This window comes from Lepus europaeus, chromosome 1 (assembly GCF_033115175.1).
Source record: "Lepus europaeus isolate LE1 chromosome 1, mLepTim1.pri, whole genome shotgun sequence".
NCBI lineage: Eukaryota > Metazoa > Chordata > Mammalia > Lagomorpha > Leporidae > Lepus > Lepus europaeus.
The window spans coordinates 111891191-111912829 of NC_084827.1; the positions used below are offsets into that span (position 1 = coordinate 111891191).

The 21639-nt window shown below is 39.4% G+C and overlaps 1 protein-coding gene across 2 annotated transcripts in view; it reads right to left on the minus strand.

The window, feature by feature from the left end:
* The window catches only part of ABCB11 (ATP binding cassette subfamily B member 11), a 105340-nt gene that overhangs the window by 42154 nt on the left and 41547 nt on the right, over nucleotides 1-21639 (minus strand). For both annotated transcript variants that reach the window (XM_062187623.1, XM_062187614.1), the window contains exons 12-18: nucleotides 17632-17742; nucleotides 14684-14809; nucleotides 13082-13285; nucleotides 10436-10606; nucleotides 9749-9956; nucleotides 8032-8101; nucleotides 2823-2925 (exon numbers count right to left, since the gene is read on the minus strand). In XM_062187623.1, coding sequence (XP_062043607.1) covers nucleotides 2823-2925; nucleotides 8032-8101; nucleotides 9749-9956; nucleotides 10436-10606; nucleotides 13082-13285; nucleotides 14684-14809; nucleotides 17632-17742 — 993 coding nt within the window. The remainder of the gene's footprint in view (nucleotides 1-2822; nucleotides 2926-8031; nucleotides 8102-9748; nucleotides 9957-10435; nucleotides 10607-13081; nucleotides 13286-14683; nucleotides 14810-17631; nucleotides 17743-21639) is intronic.

The following is a 21639-nucleotide window of genomic DNA, read 5'->3' on the forward strand; positions in this document are numbered from 1 at the left end:
ATAATAAGGTTAACATTTGATGGCAAAAGATGAAAACTATGATGAAGGGGCAGAGATTTTTTCACATGAACAAATACTGATAATCATTTTTATGGGTCCTGTCTGTGTCTTCTCTCTTGACCAATGGATTAAACCTCTTTTACAAATCCACTGGATAAGGCAATGATATCTGACATTTGACCCTCAACCTGATCACATATATTTTCTGCCTTGGTTTTCAGTTTCACTAAAAGAGATGCCTAAATATTGGAGACTGGAACCCCTAGGCTGTGGGTTTCCTCTAATTCTAACCTCATCTTATAAGCACTACGTCTGACCTTCTTATGGAAACCAAGGGAACAGCCTGCACAGCAAGGAGAAATGGGCTGTCCTCTTAGCTCTGTGCTCAGAATGAGTGACCTCACTTGGCTTGGGAAGCACAAACTCAGGAAACCATCTCTTTTGTTTCTGGAGTCAGTTCTCTAAAGTGACCACTAGGTGGAGATAACTCCTCTGTGTAAGTAGACCTTTAGTGGTAAACTACAGAAGGTAAGGTTGGCCTTCTCCATCAAATGAAAAAAGAGAAGGGGGGGGGGGAGAAAAGAGGGAGGGAGGGAGTGAAGGAGGAAGAGACAGAGAGAGACATAGAGACAGAGAGAGAGAGAGTGGAAGGAAAGAAGGAAGAAAGGATTTTGTCAATCCTTGAGCTTGTAGAATTTAGTTAGGTATTAAAATACCAACTGAGCAACATCTATTTATACAATGTTACTTGGGATTAGAAATTTTATGAGTCAAATTTTATTAAGCCTAACTGTGGTGTTTCCTTTAACAATATAACTATTTCTTTAAATCTAAAGAATTCGTAAAATTTTTGCCCAAATAAGATCTTTTCTTCCTGGAGAGTTAGCAAAATCACATTGTTTCCCTTGTCACTGAATTTTCTTTTCTTACTTTATATTTTCTTTAACTAGAGAGAATATAAAGTAGCATCTTTTAAAAACTATACTGGCTTATTTTATGTTTCATTATAATGCTGTTGAGTAACATATAATGTGGAACATTTTAATCTCTTTAAAAGTAATTCCTGTTTTTTACTTAGATTTCCATTTATGTTATGACTTCCTTCAGAGAACTCTTTGCAAATCTGATCGCCACCTCTGGAGGGCAATGTGGTGATTCTCTGTGCTAAGCATATATCAGTTTAAGCAACAATAGTCAGATTCGCCTCCCCACCCTCTTTTTTTTTTTTCTTCCCCTCCTCTTGTTTTCATCATCATTTTCTCAGAAACTAGGAAATATTGCAAAACTTGAAGGATTGGTACTGCTCTTTTTAAACTTCAAGTACTGTTATTTCTTTCTCCCTTGAAACTCTACTAAACTCCTTTTCTTACATACTGCACCTTTTAGTTGTTAGTGGAGCACCATGGCCACAATGAAATAGCTGCTTCCAGAACCAGAAGAGAAGCTGAATCTTCAATGGGAAAATGCAGTAAGAAACCATACTTGCTACAAGTGTTTTCTCCAACTGTGATTCATTCTGCCGCTCTCAGGAAAACATGTTCTACACAATTTGTTCAAACCAATTCCTTGATATTGAGATCTCTGTTTTCATTTCATATTAATATATTAAGACCAAAGGGGAGCCTTAATAATCTGTCATAGTCATAAGATTATAAAGAATACCATACTTTATTCCAAACTGTCCGTCATGAATTATTGCTCACAAATACTTCCTAGTGGACTCACATCTTGAATTTCACTGAAGATAATTTGAAATTACATCATGCATAATGGATGTGCTTATAAAATATTCTCTCACTTATTTGCTTTGGTAAATGTTACAGTCTGGGGTTTATTTTACTGTAGAAATTCAATTTTTCATCCTAGTTTAATTCTTTACTGATATCCTACTTGGTTTAAGCCACTGGACTAGGTGTCCAAATGGATTCAAACACAAATAAGATGTCACTAAACTTAAAAAGCTTATAATTTACTGCAAGGATAAAACAACATGACTCCAAGGGAGGTTCACGAAGAATATTGTCATGAAAATATTCTGAGGAAGGATACGTGGGGGATTGAAAGTGAGAGTCTCAGGGCTGAGGAAAGAAGTGCGGAGCTCGAGAAGGTGTTGGAAGAGGACTGACAGGTGGTCATGCACGTGAAAGCTAGACAATGTCCACACCAGCAGATCTGTGTCCTTATGATGAGTTTCATATTTTTCCATGTGCTGACTCCTCTTCCTCCTCCTTCATTTTATGCTATTTTGAACTACGTTAAAATTAAGCCTTTTTAAACTAGCCAGTATTATAAAATTGTGAAGAAGATAAATGTTCATAAAACCTAACTGACCTTCATTAATTCAACAATTGTGATTGTGTAGGGTCTAGCATTATCAAATACCTTTGCTCATCAAATGCTTTTGCCAATGTTAATATAAGTTAAAAGGAAATTCTAAAATTAAAAAAAATATTTGTGGATTATTTGCGAAAACTCATACTACCTTTATATAACAAAAAAAAAATCAGTTAAGTACATATCATAAGTGCATTCCCTGTTTGTTAAAATGGCTCCTCTAGGAATTATTAATTAATCCTTAATAGTACAGTTTTAGTTACCACATATTCATAAAGTAATTAAAAAGTGAATTTGTATTTGTTTCAAAGAAAATATTGTATAAATCTTAGAGTTTTCACCAGGTCCTAATGTCCTCCCATTTCACCAGAGTCAGTGAAACATTAATAAATATTTGCCTAGAACATTCATACTGTCAGGTTTAAAGTGCACATAACAGTCCCCAGGAAAGGTTTCTCCCATCCCCCTAGGAGTGGTTGGTGCCTGACCTTTCTGTCTTCTTCATGTGTAGACTTATGATCTACAACAGCCATTGGAGGTTCATGTGCCAGGTAAGAAAGCTGAGACTTGGAGCGCTGCCGGAGAGACGCTCTGTAAGTGAACAGAAAGATGAGGGAGTCTGTCATTCGTGGGCAGCCTGAAACAGGACTCGACTGGTGTGCAAGTTTACATCACATACTTCAAATAACAAAAATGCTTAGTAGGTCACTTGGCAACCAGATAGGGAAGCTTCCAGGTTAGATTTGACAAAGCTATTCTTAGAGCAGAGCTAATCAACTTGATGACTTTGGGCCTCAAGCTCTGTAGCTGCTGATCCCAGACTAAGATGCAGCCAGAGAGAGAGAGAAGGAGAATGGATAAAATTGTCCTTCCAGTTCACCCACAAAGGCTCAAGACTCAAATGTATCCAAACTCACACGACTGCTAATTGCTGCTTTGGCCATGCTCCATCATCTTTATCTTTCTTCTAACTTAGGCTCTGGTTTTGATTTTTCTCTCCTCCCACACTTCACTCCCACTTAGCTATCCCTGATGTTCACTTAAAATATGATGCTACCTGGGTACAGATGAGTTTTTAAGTAGGAAATAGGCCCCCTGGTAAATTTTCCTCCAGGCTACTTACTGCTCCTAGGGTTGCATTAACAAAATTGCTATTGAACTATAACTTAGCTTAGTTTTCATTCATTTACTCATTCAACAAAAACTCTTAGGGCACCTGCAATATACAAACCAACGTTAGGTCTTTTGGGAGACACAAAGACTAGTCAATCAGACTCCTCACTCAAGGAGTTTAATCTTATAGAAGAGCAAGGCATGTACTTAACCCTGATGTTTGGAAGAGCTATAAGGCAGGTTGAATAATAATTTTGGGAATTCAATTGAAAATGAAGTGTTTGGCAAGTTTTACCCATAAAGGCTTCATAGAGAATATGGCTAAGGTTGGATTTGACATTGGTCAACTAGAGGAAAGAGTAATTCTGATTGAGAGAACAAGATAAACAGATGCATAGACACAGGAGAAAACAGGGTATTTGTTAAATATACTCAGTACATGAGAAGCATAGAAGTACAGGCAAACACCCCCCGCCCCTACCGCGCGTAGATTTCTGGGTAGGAGACTACTATTCTCTTGTATGTTAACCTGAAAGCATATAGCACTGGGAACTCTTAGCAATTATGTTGAACCCTGCAGGAAAGAAACTTCCTGAAAAATGAAGCCAACAGTGGAAAACTGGAGCTGAGAAGAGAGGGAGAAATTGTATTTGTTGTGGACATATCACTGAAGCCCCAGCCTTGCAAAAAACCAAAGCATCTTTGAACTATTTACTGATGCATGTGGATTCTTTCCCTTTAAAGGTTAAACCAAATTAAATTAGGTTTTCAGTCATTTGCCAATAGTCTTAAATGATGCAGCCAGTGCGGAATATCTGGGAGAAGGGAAGTAGCATTACCAAAGCTGTGCTTTAGAAAGCTTAACCTGAAGTGAATAGTATACCTGCTGTTTTAATGTAATTAGAACCATTCAGATCTCTCTCTCTCTCTCTCTCTCTCTGTGTGTGTGTGTGTATCCAGGTGAAACTAGAATAAAACAACTATCAAGGTGATTTCTGCTTACTATATGCTCACCTAGTTTTCTGGAGAAAGCAGCATGCATCATTGTGATATTTTGCTTCTGCATCCCACTGTTAATGGCATTGCCATCTCCTAAGTCAGCCAGGTTCAACTCCATGTACGTACCTCTAGTTCTCCACCACCCTGCCAAGTCTCATCATGTACATATATGAGGCCACTGCTCACTTCCCCTCTCTGCCATTAGACTGATTTCTGGGACACTACCCATTCATTCCTACCTGGCCTGAAACTCTACAGCAATGTTCATCTCTTTGGGTTAGGTAAATAAGGACAGGATATCTTTTCTAGAAAGTGCAAATAATAGCCTTGTGTCACCTGGAGAGAGCAGAGCACATGATAGGGGTGAGGCTTATGGTCATGGACCTAAAAAGCAGGCCCAAAGCAATGACATCAAGGAGAAATACGTGGAGAAGAGGAGGATGTCAAGATACATGGACTATATCCGAGTTCTAAACAGGGAAAGATCTATATCCTTGTCCCCTCGGGTAATTACTATATTTCCTAAGTCTCTGTGGCCACTTTCCACCTGTTTAGAATAGGCTGCCACAAGGCCATGGGTGGTGAAGGTGCTAGGCTGGTGCTCTACCTGCCAGCTGGTTCCCCCTTAACTCCTCCAAATGCCAGCATAAGAATTCTGTCACACTCCTTTTCAGAAGCCTACAATGTCTGCCCCTCCCTTTCTCAGAGCTGTACAAACTTCTCACTGCAAATAAAGACAATTCATTTGGCCGGTGCCGTGGCTCAATAGGCTAATCCTCCGCCTTGCGGCGCCGGCACACCAGGTTCTAGTCCCGTTCGGGGCACCAATCCTGTCCCAGTTGCCCCTCTTCCAGGCCAGCTCTCTGCTGTGGCCAGGGAGTGCAGTGGAGGATGGCCCAAGTGCTTGGGCTCTGCACCCCATGGGAGACCAGGAGAAGCACCTGGCTCCTGCCATCGGATCAGCGTGGTGCGCCGGCCGCAGCGCGCTACCGCGGCGGCCATTGGAGGGTGAACCAACGGCAAAAAGGAAGACCTTTCTCTCTGTCTCTCTCTCTCTACTGTCCACTCTGCCTGTCAAACTAAATAAATAAAAAAAAAAAAAAAAAAAAAAAAGACAACTCATTTGGGAAACAACTTCTATCTGCATTGGCATTTAGGAAATTTATTGCTGTTATATATTAAATTGTTCTTGAATCTAGAATATACTGCTGAAGAGGGATTTAGTTAGAAGATGAAATCAAAGTAATAAGGTACACATTAACATCCCCTTTAGTCATCTTTTAGCAAAAAAAAAAAAAAAAAAGTCTGTCAGCATACACAAGGAGATATTTTTAACAGACCTTCCTCAAACTTACACATCTTTTCCTGCAGGAGGCTAATGCTGCTTTCTGTGTTTCTGAATTTCTTGTCTTGGCCAATGAACTGAAGAATTTGTGAGAAATTATAGCCAAATAAGAAATATTTACATTAAAAATTATTATCTTGTCCTAATAATAAGCTGTAATTGAACAACTCTGGGTAGAATTTCATTCATCTTAAAAGTTAACAAGACATTTATTTTCTTGTTGATGTGACCACAAGACACACTGTCACCTTTGACTTAGTGACCAAAACAAATCCTTAGTATTCTCTGTGTTTAAGAAGTTAGTTGGTGGGGCTGGTGTGGTGGCATAGTAGGTTAAGCCTCCGCCTGTGGCGCTAGCATCCCACATGTGCATTGGTATTGGCTGCTCCATTTCTGATCCAGCTCCCTGGTAGTGGCCTGGGAAAGCAACAGAAGGTAGCCCAAGTGCTTGGGCCCCTGCACCCTTGTGACAGACCTTGAAGAAGCTCCTGGCTCCTGGCTTCAGATTGGCCCATCTCCGGCTGTTGCAGCCATTTGGCAAGTGAAGCAAGCAGATGGAAAACTTTTCTCTCTGTCTCTCTCTCTCTCTGTCTGTAACTCTGCCTCCCAAATAAATAAATAAATCTTTAAAAAAAATTAGTTGGTAACTTCAGTTTGTGATTATCATGATTCTTTTTATTTCAATTTTTTATTCCTGATTAAGCATACAGTCAGATGTTTATAAAAATTGCTTAAGAGTTGGGGTGATTTTTATACCTTTTACTTTATAGAGCAACTTAAAACTATTTCTTTGCTATTTCCCAAATTCAAAAATTCAGTAACACTAACATTACTTAAAATTTTTTTTAAAATTTTTTTGACAGGCAGAGTGGACAGTGAGAGAGAGAGAGACAGAGAAAAAGGTCTTCCTTTTGCCGTTGGTTCACCCTCCAATGGCCGCTGCGGCTGGCACGTCGTGCTGATCCAAAGCCAGGAGCCAGGTGCTTCTCCTTGTCTCCCATGCGGGTGCAGGGCCCAAGCACTTGGGCCATAGCAGAGAGCTGGCCTGGAAGAGGGGCAACCGGGACAGAATCCAGCACCCCCACTGGGACTAGAACCTGGTGTGCCGGAGCCGCAGGCGGAGGATTAGCCTAGTGAGCCGCGGCGCCGGCTTTTTCTTAAATTTTTTAAATAGACTTTTTCTCAAGTGGAAAAAAAGAAAATAACCCAAACCTGAAAATTTAGACTGATAAAGAGTAGACACATTGGAGCCTAAAGCATCATTTATGCTTGAAAATAAGTACAATACTTTTTAGTGAACTGTTCTTTGAATATTAAAAATAGTAAGTAAATATGTTTTTCAAGCACTTGGATGTGTTACCCGACTGTTAATTTTAAGTTTCTTTAGCTATTTTTAGTAAACAATTAGGCAACTTGACAGAGTAAGTGATATAATGGAGCTGTTCCTCAGAACAAAGTCTTACATTAAAAGCTCTACGAATGGTAGAGAGGTCTGTTGTCATCCCATTACCCTTAGCATCTCCTAACTCAAGAAAAAAACTTTGACTAACATTTTCATAAATATGTACAAACACGCTTAGGCAGAATTCTTCTTAACATATAGTCTTTTATCATTAAAATAATTTATAAATTGAAACTCAAACTATGATGAAAAACTACATTTTACAGTGTTTCTAATAGCATACTCCAAAAATATGTTTTGAAAGTGAACAACTGTATATTGATCCAGAGGAAAATGAATAGCTCATTTAGGGAAGTTTTCTCTAAGAGCTAAAAAGTACATTTACATTTTTATCTAGTGGAGAAATGATTTAACTTCATTTTGGGTACTCTGGAAGCAGAGCTATTTGTAATTCAACTACAGCTCAACAGGTTAAAGAATACGGCTAAAGGTATGAGTTTGATCTCTGTAAGTGACAATGTTTTATACTACAGTTAGCTTGGGCGTGAGGAGACTCAACACAGAATTTTTTTTAAAACCCTCTTTCAGAACTCAATAAACAACAGTTTGACCATACATTCTTTCCATGATGAATCATAAAAAGCTAAAGTTAAGCAAAGCAAAACTGAACCAGAGACCTGAGTGTCTATATACCAACTAAGGATCCGTATTACACAAGCTGTGAGAGTGTGCTTAGGGCTGTCCTTGTTGTACACAGATAGTGCCGAAGAATCACAGCTGCAGAGGGCTCCTGAGAACATGTGAAAATTTTAAAATCTTACCCATGGCTTGCGCTTACCTTAAACTGTCCTGATAATTCCCTCTGCTAAAGGTCTTCTCAGGTGTGTAATCTTCAGTTGCACCTTTTTCTATTGAACACAACAGGATTGATTTTTAAATGTATGCAATAAGTAGAAATACAGCCAAACACAATTATTTACTGTATTTGCCTGAAATATGATTTCCATACCTGATGCCAAAAACCTCCCATTAATTTTATTGCAATACATAAGATTTAGAACTTGTACAGCACGTTCTAATAAAAATCTTCAAAATACTTAGCAATATTGAGTCATTTGAACTGCATAACAGCCCATTATCTCTATAGAAATATGTATCTTAGCATGAATCATGAAAAAATAAGGGAAACTCACTAGAAGTGGCAAAAATTATAGAGCCACCAAACTTTATTATTTGGAATAACTCATGTATGTTAAAAGTACACAGCAGGGGCCTGCACTGTGGCATAGTCAGAATCTCATATGGGTACCAGTGTGTGTCTGATATGCTCCATTTATGATCCGGCTCCTTTCTAATGGCCTGGGCAAATCAGTGGAAGTTGGCCCAAAAGCTTGGGCCCCTGCCACCCACATGCAAGGCCCAGAGGATGCTCCTGGCTCCTGGCTTCAGTCTGACCCATCCTGGTCATTGCAGCCATCTGGGGTGTCAATCAGTGGATAGAAGACTTGTTTCTATTTTTCTGTAATTCTGACTTTCAAATAAATAATTTTTTTAAAGTACATAGGAGTTCTATCAAAAGTAGTTTACAAGTCCAAATGTAAAATGGTGGAGAAGGTTGAGAGTAGTTGGTTCACTGAGACTAGAGTAAACACCAAGTCTGAAAATTCATACTGATAAAGAGAAGGCAAACCAGTGTCTGAAGCATCCAACTACATTTGAAAATAAGTATAATGCTTTTCAGTCATTGATTGATTCTCATGACCAATAAGAATGAAGCTCAGGGGCCGGCACTGTGGCGCAGCAGGTTAATGCCCTGGCCTGAAGTGCCAGCATCCCACATGGGCGCCAGGTCAAGACTCGGCTGCTCCACTTCCAATCCAGCTCTCTGCTATGGCCTGGGAAAGCAGCAGAGGATGGCCCAAGTCCTTGGGCCTCTGCACCTGTGTGGGAGACCCAGAAGAAGCTCCTGGCTTCAGATGGCTGTAGCTCCGGCCGTTGCGGCCAACTGGGGAGTGAACCAGTGGATGGAAGACCTCTCACCCTCTCTCTCTGTGTGTAACTTTGACTTTCAAATAAATAAATAAATCTTAAAAAAAAAAAAACGAATGGAGCTCTACAGTGTGCAGGATATGCTCTGAGAAGGAAAGGGCAATGAAGAGGGAGTGGAATTGAACATCAGAAGACCTTGGTCCCTGCACCCACATGGGAGACCAGGAGAAGCATCAGCATGGTGCGCTGGCTGCAGCGCGCCGGCCACAGTGGCCAGTGGGGGGGTGAACCAATGGAAAAGGAAGACCTTTCTCTCTCTCTCTCACTGTCCACTCTGCCTGTCCAAAAAAAAAAAAAAAAAAAAAAGACCTTGGTGTTAGCTCTATGACTTGATCAAACAAATTGGCCTCCTGAGCTTCAGTTCTTCCATTTATCATCTATCACACCTCCAGGACTGTTAGAAGAACTAATCAGACAGTGTGTATTGAAATACATGCAAAGCCACAAAGCACTAAGTATGTTAACTAGTCAATAAAAAGTGTAAGTATAATGGAAAAGGCACTTGCCCTTTACATTCTCTTCATTAAGGGCTTGATCGTGATTTCGTTGACTTTGCAAAGTCACCAGAGTGAAGTAAACACCTTTCCTTTCCAACAGTTCTTCATGCGTGCCTCTTTCTACCGCTGCACCATGTTCAAAACCAATGATGACATCTGCTGTTTTGATTGTGGATAGACGATGTGCAACAGAAACAACTGTATGTCCATGCTGAGTCTGTAAGAATGTATACTGCATGGTTAAACGAGATCATAGGACAGAGCTGACAACAATCTTTGTATCATCTCAGACCCTACAAGTAACTCAGAGTTTTAGTCCCTAGGAATAGCCTTAAACAGTCGATGCAGATATTAGTAAAGGCCAGAAAGCTTTCTGGCAGCCATACACCTCATCACACACTGGTTTGGTCACTACTACTAAGCAACAGCTGAAAAAAAAAAAGTGGGGAGATTTTTAAAAATTACATATTATAGTCTTCACTAGATTTTGCATTTTACATGCTCACCTTTTAGAAGCAAATCACATTGTCTTCAGTTGTGAGGAGGATTGAAGTCAACCAATATTTTCTAAATGAAACTCTAGATACCCTGAGCCTTGCAGTATCACATACTCCTCTTCCTCCAAAGCTGCCTTTCCTGAAACAGCATAAGCATTTCCACACACGCCTATAAAATGAACTTAGACTTTTCACAAACCTTACTCAACGCTTCTTGCACCATGGCTTCACTTTCATTGTCCAGAGCTGAGGTAGCCATGTCCAAAAGAAGGATCTTGGGGTTTCGGATGAGGGCTCTAGCGATGGCTACTCGTTGTTTCTGACCACCGCTCATTTGGCCGCCTCCTTCTCCAACAAGGGTGTCAAATTGCTAGGAAGAAGGTCACACCAGCCATGAAGGGAGAATTTGATGGCTCCAGACAGGTGCCTAATACCACGTCCCTTCTAGCTTCCTCCTCAAGTGTAATTTTTCATAGGTACAGTTATCATAGAAAAGAAAAAAGAACTCTTCCCAAAGTAGATGACTGTCTAATTAATATTTGCATGTGAGTTAAAAATGGATTTGTTGACCTAAATGAAAGATCTCTGTGAGTGAGATCCCAGTGGAAAGAACGGGGCCATCAAAGGAGGAGTTACCTTTCTCTGAAGGGAGGAGAGAACTTCCACTTTGATTATGGCCTTGTCTAAATAAGGTCGGAGCTGGTGAACTCAAGAGGCTTCCATAGCCTTGGCAGCTCATGACAAGAGCCTCGGGTGATTACTGATGTCATAAATAAGAGTGTCAATTGTTAAATTGACAACAGGAGTCACTGTGCACTTACTTCTCTTGTAGGATCTCTGTCCTTAATGTGTTGTACTATGCGAATTAATGGTAAAACTAGTATTCAAACAGTACTTTATACTTTGTGTGTCTGTGTGGGTGTAATCTGTTGAAATCTTTACTTAGTATATACTAAGTTGATCTTCTGTATATAAAGATAATTAAAAATGAATCTTAATGAAGAATGAGATAAGAGGGAGTAGGAGATGGGATGGTTTGCAGGTAGGGGGTGGTTATGGGGGGAAAAACTGCTATAATCCTAAAGTTGTACTTTTGAAATTTATATTTATTAAATAAAAGTTTTCTAAAAAAATAAAATAAAAATGGATTTATGCTTTTATTCCCAGGTTCTATGGGGTGTGTAAATGTTCCTTTTAAGTTCAACTTTAAAGAAAAATTTTCAACCAAAGCAAAAATTGACCAGGATCTTAAAAATCCATCTTAGGGGTTGAAAGCATATACTGGGGCTGGTGCTGTGGCAAAGTGGATGAAGCCACTGCCTGCAGTGCCGGCATCCCATGTGGGTGCCCATTTGAGTCCCGGCTGCTCCATTTCCAATCCAGCTCTCTGCTATGGCCTGGGAAAGCAGTGGAGGGTGGCCCATGTCCTTAGGACCCTGCACCCACATGGGGGAACCAAAGGAGGCTCCTGGCTTCTGGCTTTGGATCAGCTAAGCTCCGGTCATTGCAGCCAAGTGGGGAGTGAACCGGCAGATCAAAGACCTCTCTCTCTCTCTCTCTCTCTGTCTCTTCTCTCTGTGTAACTCTGACTTTCAAAAAAATAAAAATAAATCTTAAAAAAAAGAAAGCATATATCACATCCTTCTCTCTTTTCTATAGTTAGACAATTATATCATAATGGTAAAGGCTGTCTTTGTATTGTGAATAAAAGGTTAAATTAGCTTTGTAATCATTACCATGGATAGGCAGTAGTTAATGAACATCCCACATTGCATTAGAATCTAACAGTGAGCCACTGGTAGTATTGTATCTTGTGTATGAACCCATAAGAGTTGAGCACCCATCAGGTAAAAGCATGATGCTGAGCTTTCTACGTCTATTTCATTTAGTCCTCACAGATACCTGGTGAGGCAGATACTGTTGTTTTCCTCAACAGATGATTAAAGAAACATTGGGACACAAATGGATAAAGTGACTTGTGAAAGTTCATAAAGCTGACAAGTGGGGAAGCTGCGATTTGCAGTGAGTCAGTCTGATTCTAACTCTTCAAACTTTTTAACCATGAGACTATAGCACACCTACTTCTGCAATCCTATTCATAAAGATAACCCAGTGGCTGAATGGGAAGTTTTCAGAATCACTGACATCTACAGAAGAATTTCATCTGTCATGTTTACTTGCTGTGTATAACCCTGAGCAATTAGATGATATCTCTGAACTTCAATTCTACATCTGTAGATGGGAATATTAATCGTTGCTGACTGGTAGTTTTGAGGATTAAAGGAATTAATAATATGTGAAGTGCTAAGAACAGGCCCTAGTATGCAGTAAGCACCATATACACAATTACCATTACTAACTCTTCTTTGACTTAGCACACCATCAAAGGCAAAATTCATGTAAGTTTAATAGTATGGAAATATATAAGGAACTGTTTTTGAATATGTGAGATACCCTACTAAGATCACGATAGGAACTGTTTAAGACAGCAGACTAAGGAACAATGACAATGGCAGACATGAAGGGAACACCGTGCAAGTTATTGCCTTGTGACAAATTTAGCATCTGCTTAAACACATTTAAAAGATGGAATAAGGAAACGGTACTTATGTCAAAACAGGTTGATTTTTTAAAAGAAAACTCTCCAGTTTTATAGATTTTTATATACAAACAACATGTTTTCAAATGAAAGGGCAACTCATGGTATATTTCCAGGTATGAAACTGAAACATGGCATTATAATTAATCATTTAAAATGATTCAGTATTCAAATGAAAAATGGGTACTATTACATGTCTTCTTTCTTTTACCCTCTTGTTTCTCCTAGAAGATAAGGCTGGGGTACCTGTGGCAGGTCCATGATGAAGTTGTAGGCGTTGGCCTCCTTGGCGGCCTGGATTATATCTTCCATTGTAGCATCTTCTCTGCCATAACGAATGTTTTCTGCTATGGTGGTGGAGAACAGAACTGGCTCTTGCTCAACTATCCCAATCTGATCTCTAAGCCATTGGATATTGAGAGAGCGGATGTCATGGCCATCCAGAGTCACCTAGAGAGCACGAGTACAGTGTCACATCTCTTGTAACGCTTCAGGGCTCTGAATGATAATGTTGTATTGCACTTGACCGATGGGGAGAAAAAAAGACTGTAACAAAAACAATTCTTCTTAAAATGTAGTTTGTCTATGGACAACTGAAATCAAGCACTAGTTGACTGGGGGACAATTCAGTATGGAAACACAGATTGATGTGAAAGCTACTTAATTTAACACTGTTTAGCCTAGGAATGGACAAGTTTTTCATTCTTTAATAAACAGTAGAGTCATAATATTTTGAATATTTTACCTTTTATTTGCGACCAAAAAGGGACTTCAAAAATAAATTTAAATAAGTAATGATGCCTATCTTGCATATTACACTTTTTGTAGTAAATCTTACTTTCTGGCCAGATTACTCAAATAACACATTGCTTTCAAAAGAAATTGAATTTGTAAGCAGGAGGAAATAAAAATGACTATTAGCAAAAATGTAAGCATCAAACGTCAAGATACGGTGGTACATGGTAAGGAATACCCAACCAAGAACGCAGTGTCTGTGAACAAGGAAAATTCTGTTGTGTCTGCCACACCAATGCCAGTGTAACATTATGCGCACTATAGAGAGCCCAGCGCACTAAAGCCATTTAACAAAGTCAAATGAGTCCATCTGAAGGTATCAAGGAGATTTTGATAAACATGACATTGTGATAGGCTGAAAAGGGTATGGGCTTTGGCATTTAACACACCTAAGTTCAAACTGTGGCTTGATTACTTCCTCACTGAGTGACCTGGGCAAGTCCCAATCTCTCTGAGTCTCCTCTTCCTCATTTGTAAAATGGGCCTATGTATCTTTGGGAGGTCATTGTAAAAATAGGAAATTTTTTATAAAGTATGTGATATATAAGATGTGATGAGTAAATGATAATTATTAATATTCATTTTCTTAGTTTCAAGCTATCTACTAAAATAAACTCAAAGAAAAAGATACTGAATTGTGCAATTACATAAAAATGTTTAAAAACTGAACTTCTCAAAGCAGTCATCAAGGGCTATTCTCTGTTAACTTCTAGCCATATTAGCTTTTTTATACTTAGAATTTTCAAAACTTAAGGAAACAATAATCATTTTGTTATATACACAAAAAGAAGTGGCATAGAGACTTCAACGAAGAGGCAGCAATTACCACAGTTACCACTGTATAGTTACAGTACCCAGCACCCAGGACGGGCTAGTTATTCACTGAGCTCCATCACCATGCAGGAAGTTTGTCCTGTCAATTCAGCCAAAAATCATTAAGTCAATGCCTGTGACGGGACAATGTTAGAGTATGACAGGCCTTTCTGTTTGACAAGTACCATCATTTACTCTCTTCTATCCCCATTTATTGAGAAGTTCCTGGAAGATACACACCATGCCTTCAGTGGGGTCATAGAATCGTTGAATGAGCTGCAATGCTGTGCTCTTTCCAGCACCACTGGGGCCTACCAGAGCTGTCATTTCCCCTGGTTTAATGACCATGCTGAGGTTATTTAAAATCTGGAGAAGAAAGAAAACAATAGAATTCAGATTGCCACTGTGTACTAAATCAAGTAATGAAGCTACAAGTTAGAGTTCCAGGTGAGGATTATATAGTAAAATAAACTCAGTCTTCACATGTGTGTCAAAGTCCACACCTGTGGCACTGGCATCTCATATGGGCACCAATTTGAGTCCCGGCTGCTCCAATTCCAATCCAGCTCCCTGATAATGCATCTGGAGGGCAGAGAGGACAGCCCAAATACTTGGGTGCCTGCACTCACATGGGAGACTCCTGGCTCTAGGCTGGCCCAGTCCCAACCATTTGGAGAATAAGCCAGTGGATAAAGGGTCTCTGTCTCTCTCTCTGTCTCTCTCTCTTTCACTCTCTGTGGTTCTGCCTTTCAAATAAATATAGGGAGACCTAGAAGGAGTTCCCAGCTTCCAGTTTTGGTCCGGCATAGTCCAGTCTTTTGAGGCCATTTGGGAAGTGAACCAGCAGATGAGAGCTCTCTTTTTCCATCTTTGCTTCTCAAACAAGTAAAATAAATAATAAATTAACAATGTTTTAAAGCAAAAAGAAAGGATTTTGAATGTTTTTACCACAGAGAAATGATGAATGTTTGAGGAGTAAGATGTATGCATGTGTCAAAATATCACATGGTATCCATAAATATGTATAATATTTATGTGCTGTGCCAATTAAAAAAAGTAATGATTTTTTTTAAAGGTAGGGACTGTAGACTAAATTCTGGTAGGTCTTGAGAGGGAAAAATACACAGCTCCCTCATATCTGCCAGATACTTCCACCAGTTAGAGGGGACTTTAGTACTGATCATATGAAGGTGATTTGGGGTCCTCTGTGTGACAAAATCTCATGTTTCGTTTCACACTAGACAGTCAAGTTTACAAATGCATTTCCACTTACTGGCTTGCATTAGATGGTAAGCTCCCCAGGGAAGGCAGGCATTTAGTGCTTTTGTTTTTTAACATTAATGTCAAAATACAATGTGGTGCCCAGTAGGGCAAAATACATACTTACGGTATGAATGAAGACTATTTATGGATCTAAGTAAGGAAGTGTTATTAAATAAATGATTGGTGTTAGTAATAGAATACAGGACAGAAATGATTTAAACGTGTTTTAGTTCAACCAGTATTTGTTGAGCAACTACAATGAGCTGTGAATAGCTACTATACAGTTTGAGAGATCCATTCATAAATATTTACTAAATGAGTGGGTACTGCCTAGTGATTTATATTTTACAATGGATTTTTGCATACATTATGACATTTGATGTTTAGGTACATATGTATTATACAATAATAAAAATACTTCAAATATCTAATCAGAATATAAACTCATATATTTGTTGTGTTTTATATATTTATATTTGTAGGTTAAATGGGTAAACAGTTATATACTTATAATACATACTCAGAGATGTACATTTATGTATATGTACCATCAATGTATGTCTCTATATAATATATTCTATATATTAATATCTACATATATTATAAATATTATATAATATATATATACCTAAAACATACACATCTAAAAGTACTCCAAAAAGTTTGTTAAAGAGATGGAATTTCAGGGTGGACATTCAGCCTAGTAGTTAAGGTAGCTGTGTTGCCCATACCGGTGTCTCATATTGGAGTACAGAGGTTTAGCCCCTGATTCTGGCTCCTGACTCCAGCTTCCTGCTAATGCAGTGCCCAGGAAGCAACAGTGATGGCTCAAGGAATTGGGTTCCTATCACCCATGTGGGGGACCTGGACTGAGGTCCTGACTCCCTGCTTTGTCACTGGCCCAGATCTGGCTGTTATGGGCATTTAGGAAAATGAAGTAGTAACTTGAAGCTCTTTCTCTGGGTCTCTCTCTCTGCCTGCCTCTCAAATTAAAGAGAAAAATAAAAGAAAGATAGATTAAAATATGTTTATTTTGGTATGAAGGTTTTGAAAATCATTTGTAATGTTTTCATAACATATTTTCTCTGAACTTTTTGAAGAAACTCACATCTAGTCTTTACCTCTTTCTCTCTGTCTCTCTCTCTGTGTGTGTGTGTGTGCCCCTATATTGTAGGTGTGTAGTATCAACATTAAATGTACTGATAAGATGAGATTCCGTTCTGTGGGAATAACAGAAATGTTATTAATAAAAGGTGGCTGGAGATATTCAGTTTAAAATGAAGAATAAGTCTCATTTCAAATCCATTTGTGGGGAGTGAGCATAATTTTCCTGTAGAGCAAATTTTCTTTAAAGATACTTGTTCTGTAGACACAAGAAAATAGTACATTTCCATAATCATGTACAGTCACCTAATACAAGACACATGTATGTAATATTATAAGGTTACCTTCCTGTAAGTACTGAGTCAATGACCTTGATGAACTTACAGATGAAAAGGAGGACAGGTAGACAGCAGTCCTCCTTTGCTGCTTCCTGCTCTACCTGCTCAGTGTGCTCACCTCCTGCAGTCTCTAAGGAGGTGGTGATGAAGCTGTGCTTCTTGATTGTTCTGAATGCCTTGCAGTTCATTTGGCATGTGCCTACAATGACAGGCCCTATCACTCATTTCAACAGAGCACCCTAAGGGTGACTCAGTCTGAATGTACTGCTAGACTACGTGCCAACCAGAAGGATTTGCACAGGGTGGGTATGATAAAGGAGCGTGGAGTCCCCTGAGATAGCTCAAAAACTGCTAGAGAAACAGGCTGCTGTTCCCTCTCCCGGAAACAGAGGCAGGTGAGCCATCTGTGGCTCAGGAAATGACTACCGTGCCCTCCCCTGCAAAACCTGTCCATTGTTCCTGGGAGGGCAGACTGGAACTCACCTTCACTTCTGGTCTGGAAGGGTAATGGAAGGTCACATTATGGAATTCGATTTCACCCTTGATTCTGTCCAGCTTGTAACCATCTTCTGACATGCAATCAATGATGGGTTTCTGGAATGAACAGGTATACATGCATTTACTGTCCATCTTAGCTCAGATTTACTCATGTAACATACAAAAACCAGGTGAAACACTGCAGAGATATGCTAAAGGTAAGTTGCTTCCACATTAAATATTCACTAATTAAAGTGAAATAATTACTACTACTTATCGACACAGTTCTGTATTACTATATATTATGAATAATACTATTTATGAAAAATTAATAGAGATGGAAAGTTTTCAAGATGGCAGAATAGGGAGGGAGCTTACTGCTCTAGTCTAGGGGAAGAGTTAAAAAAAAGTAGAGAGAGTGCAATTTTAGGGAAGAGTTAGGGAGAAAATGGCAAAGGAAACTTCAAGAAAAGGGACACTGAGGACCTACATGGAGAATAGGTAGCACTCAACTCAGGACCCCAGCAGCTGACAGTCTTAGCACCAGCTTTGGAGTGAGGTGAGACCAGAATGCAGCAGCCCAAGCCCCTGGCAAAAAAGCTGTGCTAAGAGTCTGGCAGGAGTCTGGCTTAGAGCCCTGTGGGGGACAATGTACCTGCCAACCTAGAGGAAAAAAAAGGAGGGGCATGTTCTCTCTCCCTGATCATCCAGCAAAGGTGTACTGTAAGTAGCTTAGAGAGGACAGGTGCTATTTTGGACATACAAAATAGCTGTGCCAGCTCATGTTCGTGTACTCAGCAGCCAGTTGAGAGGAAATGCCTGAGTCTGGCTGGGAGAACTGACAGGAGACTGGGACCTCGTGACTGGGAGTCTTGTGTGCTGGGACTGTGAAAATATTGTGGCTGCATGGGTACAGTATGGCGCAGGTCCTTGGTGAGGGTCATTGCTGAAGGATCTGTGTCACACCAAGGACTGTGGGGATCCTTTGTGTAGTTCTTGTGGCAGCATAGATGAATATTATACCCACTGGGATTAGCACCCAGGCATTGGTCTCTTTTGAGGAGAGGAGGTGAGTGTGAGATTATACCAACACAGCTGAACAAATCTCCCGTCTGATTAAAAAAAAAAAAAAAACAGGAAATTTACCATGTCCAACTTGGGTATCACCTTGGACACTCCCTTCACCCTAGAGCACTGAACAGAGCTCCCTAACCACACCCAGCATACACCTCCAGGTATTCACTGAAAGAGTGGACACTCCATTAAGCCACAGAGTTAATAGTTCAAAGATAAAAGCCATCATAGCAGGGGAAAAAAACCCCCTCTGGGCCAGTGCTATGGTGCAAACTCCTTCTATGTAGACAGCATAATCTTAATTCTTAAACCTGAAAAAGATACAACAGAGAAAGTGAACTATAGACCAATATCCCTGATGAACATAGATGCAAAAATCCTCAAAAAATATTAGCTAATCAAATTCAACAACACATCAGAAAGAGCAGTCACCTGAATCAAGTGGGATTTATCCCTGCTTTGCAGAAATGGTTCAACTTTTGCAAATCAAGCAGTGTGTTACATTATATTCACAAATGGAAGAAGAAAACCCATACAATTATCTTAATAGATGGAGAGAAAGAATTTGATAAAATATGACACCCTTTCATGATGAAAACTTTAAGCAAATTGGATATAGAAGGAAAGTTCCTCAATACAATCAAAGCAATTTATGACAAACCCACAGCCAGTGTCCTATTCAATGGGGAAAGTTGGAAGCATTCCCACTGAGATCCAGAACCAGACTAGGATGCCCATTCTCACCACTGATATTTGATATAGTCCTGGAAGTTTTAGAGCCATTAGGGAAAAAAAAAAGAAATCAAAGGGACACAAATTGGGAAGATGGAAGTCAAACTATGCCTATTTGCAGATGGCATTCTTCTTTATAGGGGAGCCAAAAGACTCCACTAAGAGATGATTGGAAGTCACAGAAGAATTTGGTGAAGTGGCAGGATATAAAACCAACATACAAAAATCAATAGTCTTTGTATACATAGACACTGTTATAGCTGAGAAAGAACTTCTAAGATCAATCCCATTCACAATAGCTACCAAAAAAATCAAATACCTTGGAATAAATTTAACCAAGGTTGTCAAAGATCTCTACGATGAGAATTACAAAACATTAAAGAAAGAAATAGAAGAAGAAACACACAAAATGGAAAAATCTCCCAGGTTCATGGATTGGAAGAATCAAAATGTCCATATCACATATTCAATGCAATTCTAATCAAAATACCAAGAACATTCTTCTCAGATATAGAAAAAATGATACTGAAATTTATATGGAAACACAAGAGAGACCCTGAACAGCTAAAACAATCTTATACAACAAAAACAAACCTGGAGGCATCAATACCAGATTTCAAGACATATTACAGGGTAGTTATAATCAAAACAGCCTGGTATTGGTACAAAAACAGATGGACAGACCAATGGAACAGAAAAGAGATGCCAGATATCAACCCACTCATTTACAACCACACATCTGCAACCACTGACAAAGGAGTTAAAATCAATCTTTGGAGCATGGATCGTCTTTTCAACAAATGGTTCTGGGAAAAATGGATCTCTACATGCAGAAGTATGAAGTAAGACCCTTAGCTTACACTTTATATAAAAATCCACTCAAAATAGATTAGAGACCTAAATCTATGACTTGATGTCATCAAATATTAGTGAACATTTGGGAAACCCTACAAGACCTTGGCATAGGCAAAGAGCTCTTGAAAAAGATCCCAGAGGCACAGGTAAACAAAGTCAAAATTGACAAATGGGATTAAATCAAATGAAAAGCTTCTGCACTGCAAAAGAAACTCTCAGTAAAGAGGCAACTGACAGAATGGGAATAATTATTTGCAAACTATGCAACTGATAAAGGATTAAAAACAAAAGTAGAGAGAGATCAAGAAATTCTACAACAACAACAAAAAACCAAACAATCCAGTCAAAAAATGGGCAAAGGACTTAAACAGGCATTTTTCAAAAGAGGAAATCCAAATGGCCAATAGACACATGAAAAAATACTCTGAATCACTAGTTGTCAGGGAAATGCAAATCAAAACCACAACGAAATTTCACCTTACTCCCATTAGAATGGCTTTAGTACAGAAATCAACAAACAACAAATGCTGGTAAGGATGTAGAAATGGTGCCCTAATCCACGGTTGGTGGGAATGTAAACTGGTACAGCCACTGCAGAAGACAGTAAGGATATAACTCAGAAATCTGAATATAGACCTACTATATGACCCAACCATCCCACTCCTGGGAATTTCCCCAAGGGAAAAGAACATGCTGCCATCTCTCCCTTCTGTTCTCTTATTTTGATTCCCTAGCTTGGTCCCCAGGGTGCTTTGAGATTCACCAGCAAGTTCCTAGCTTTGTTACCAAGATTCTTTACAAGGTTATGAGACTTTCTGCCACATAGAAGACAATCCAATTTTGTGAACTCAGTCGTAAAGTCCTACATAAATTGGCCCCTTCCCACTTCTCCAGCCTTTCTCACACTGTTCAGTCACAATGGACTTCCTTCAGCTTTCTGAATTCGCCAAGTCTTTCACAACCTGCAGGTCGCTCTTCTGTAATACCCTCCTAGCTCTCACAACCCATGCCTCACTCCTCTTCTCCAAAGTTTCCCCTTGCATGCTTCACTTTCTGTCTTTGAGTCTCATATCAAAAACCACCTCCACAAACTCCTTCCCTCTCCCCAAATGCTACCACTTTGGCCTATTTTGTTTCCTTCATTGTACTCACCACTACCTGATATTATCTTATCCTGTTTCTTTACTGCCAGTTGGCCAGTATGGGTTTGAGAGAAGGGACCTTATTTGTTCTAGTTCACTGTTGGATTCCCAGTTCTTAGAATCGATTCAGCTTATGAGAGCTCTTAATCAGTGTTGCTGACACGAGAACACTGTAATTGCTCCTTGCAATGTTTGGGTGGTGTTTGTCCCC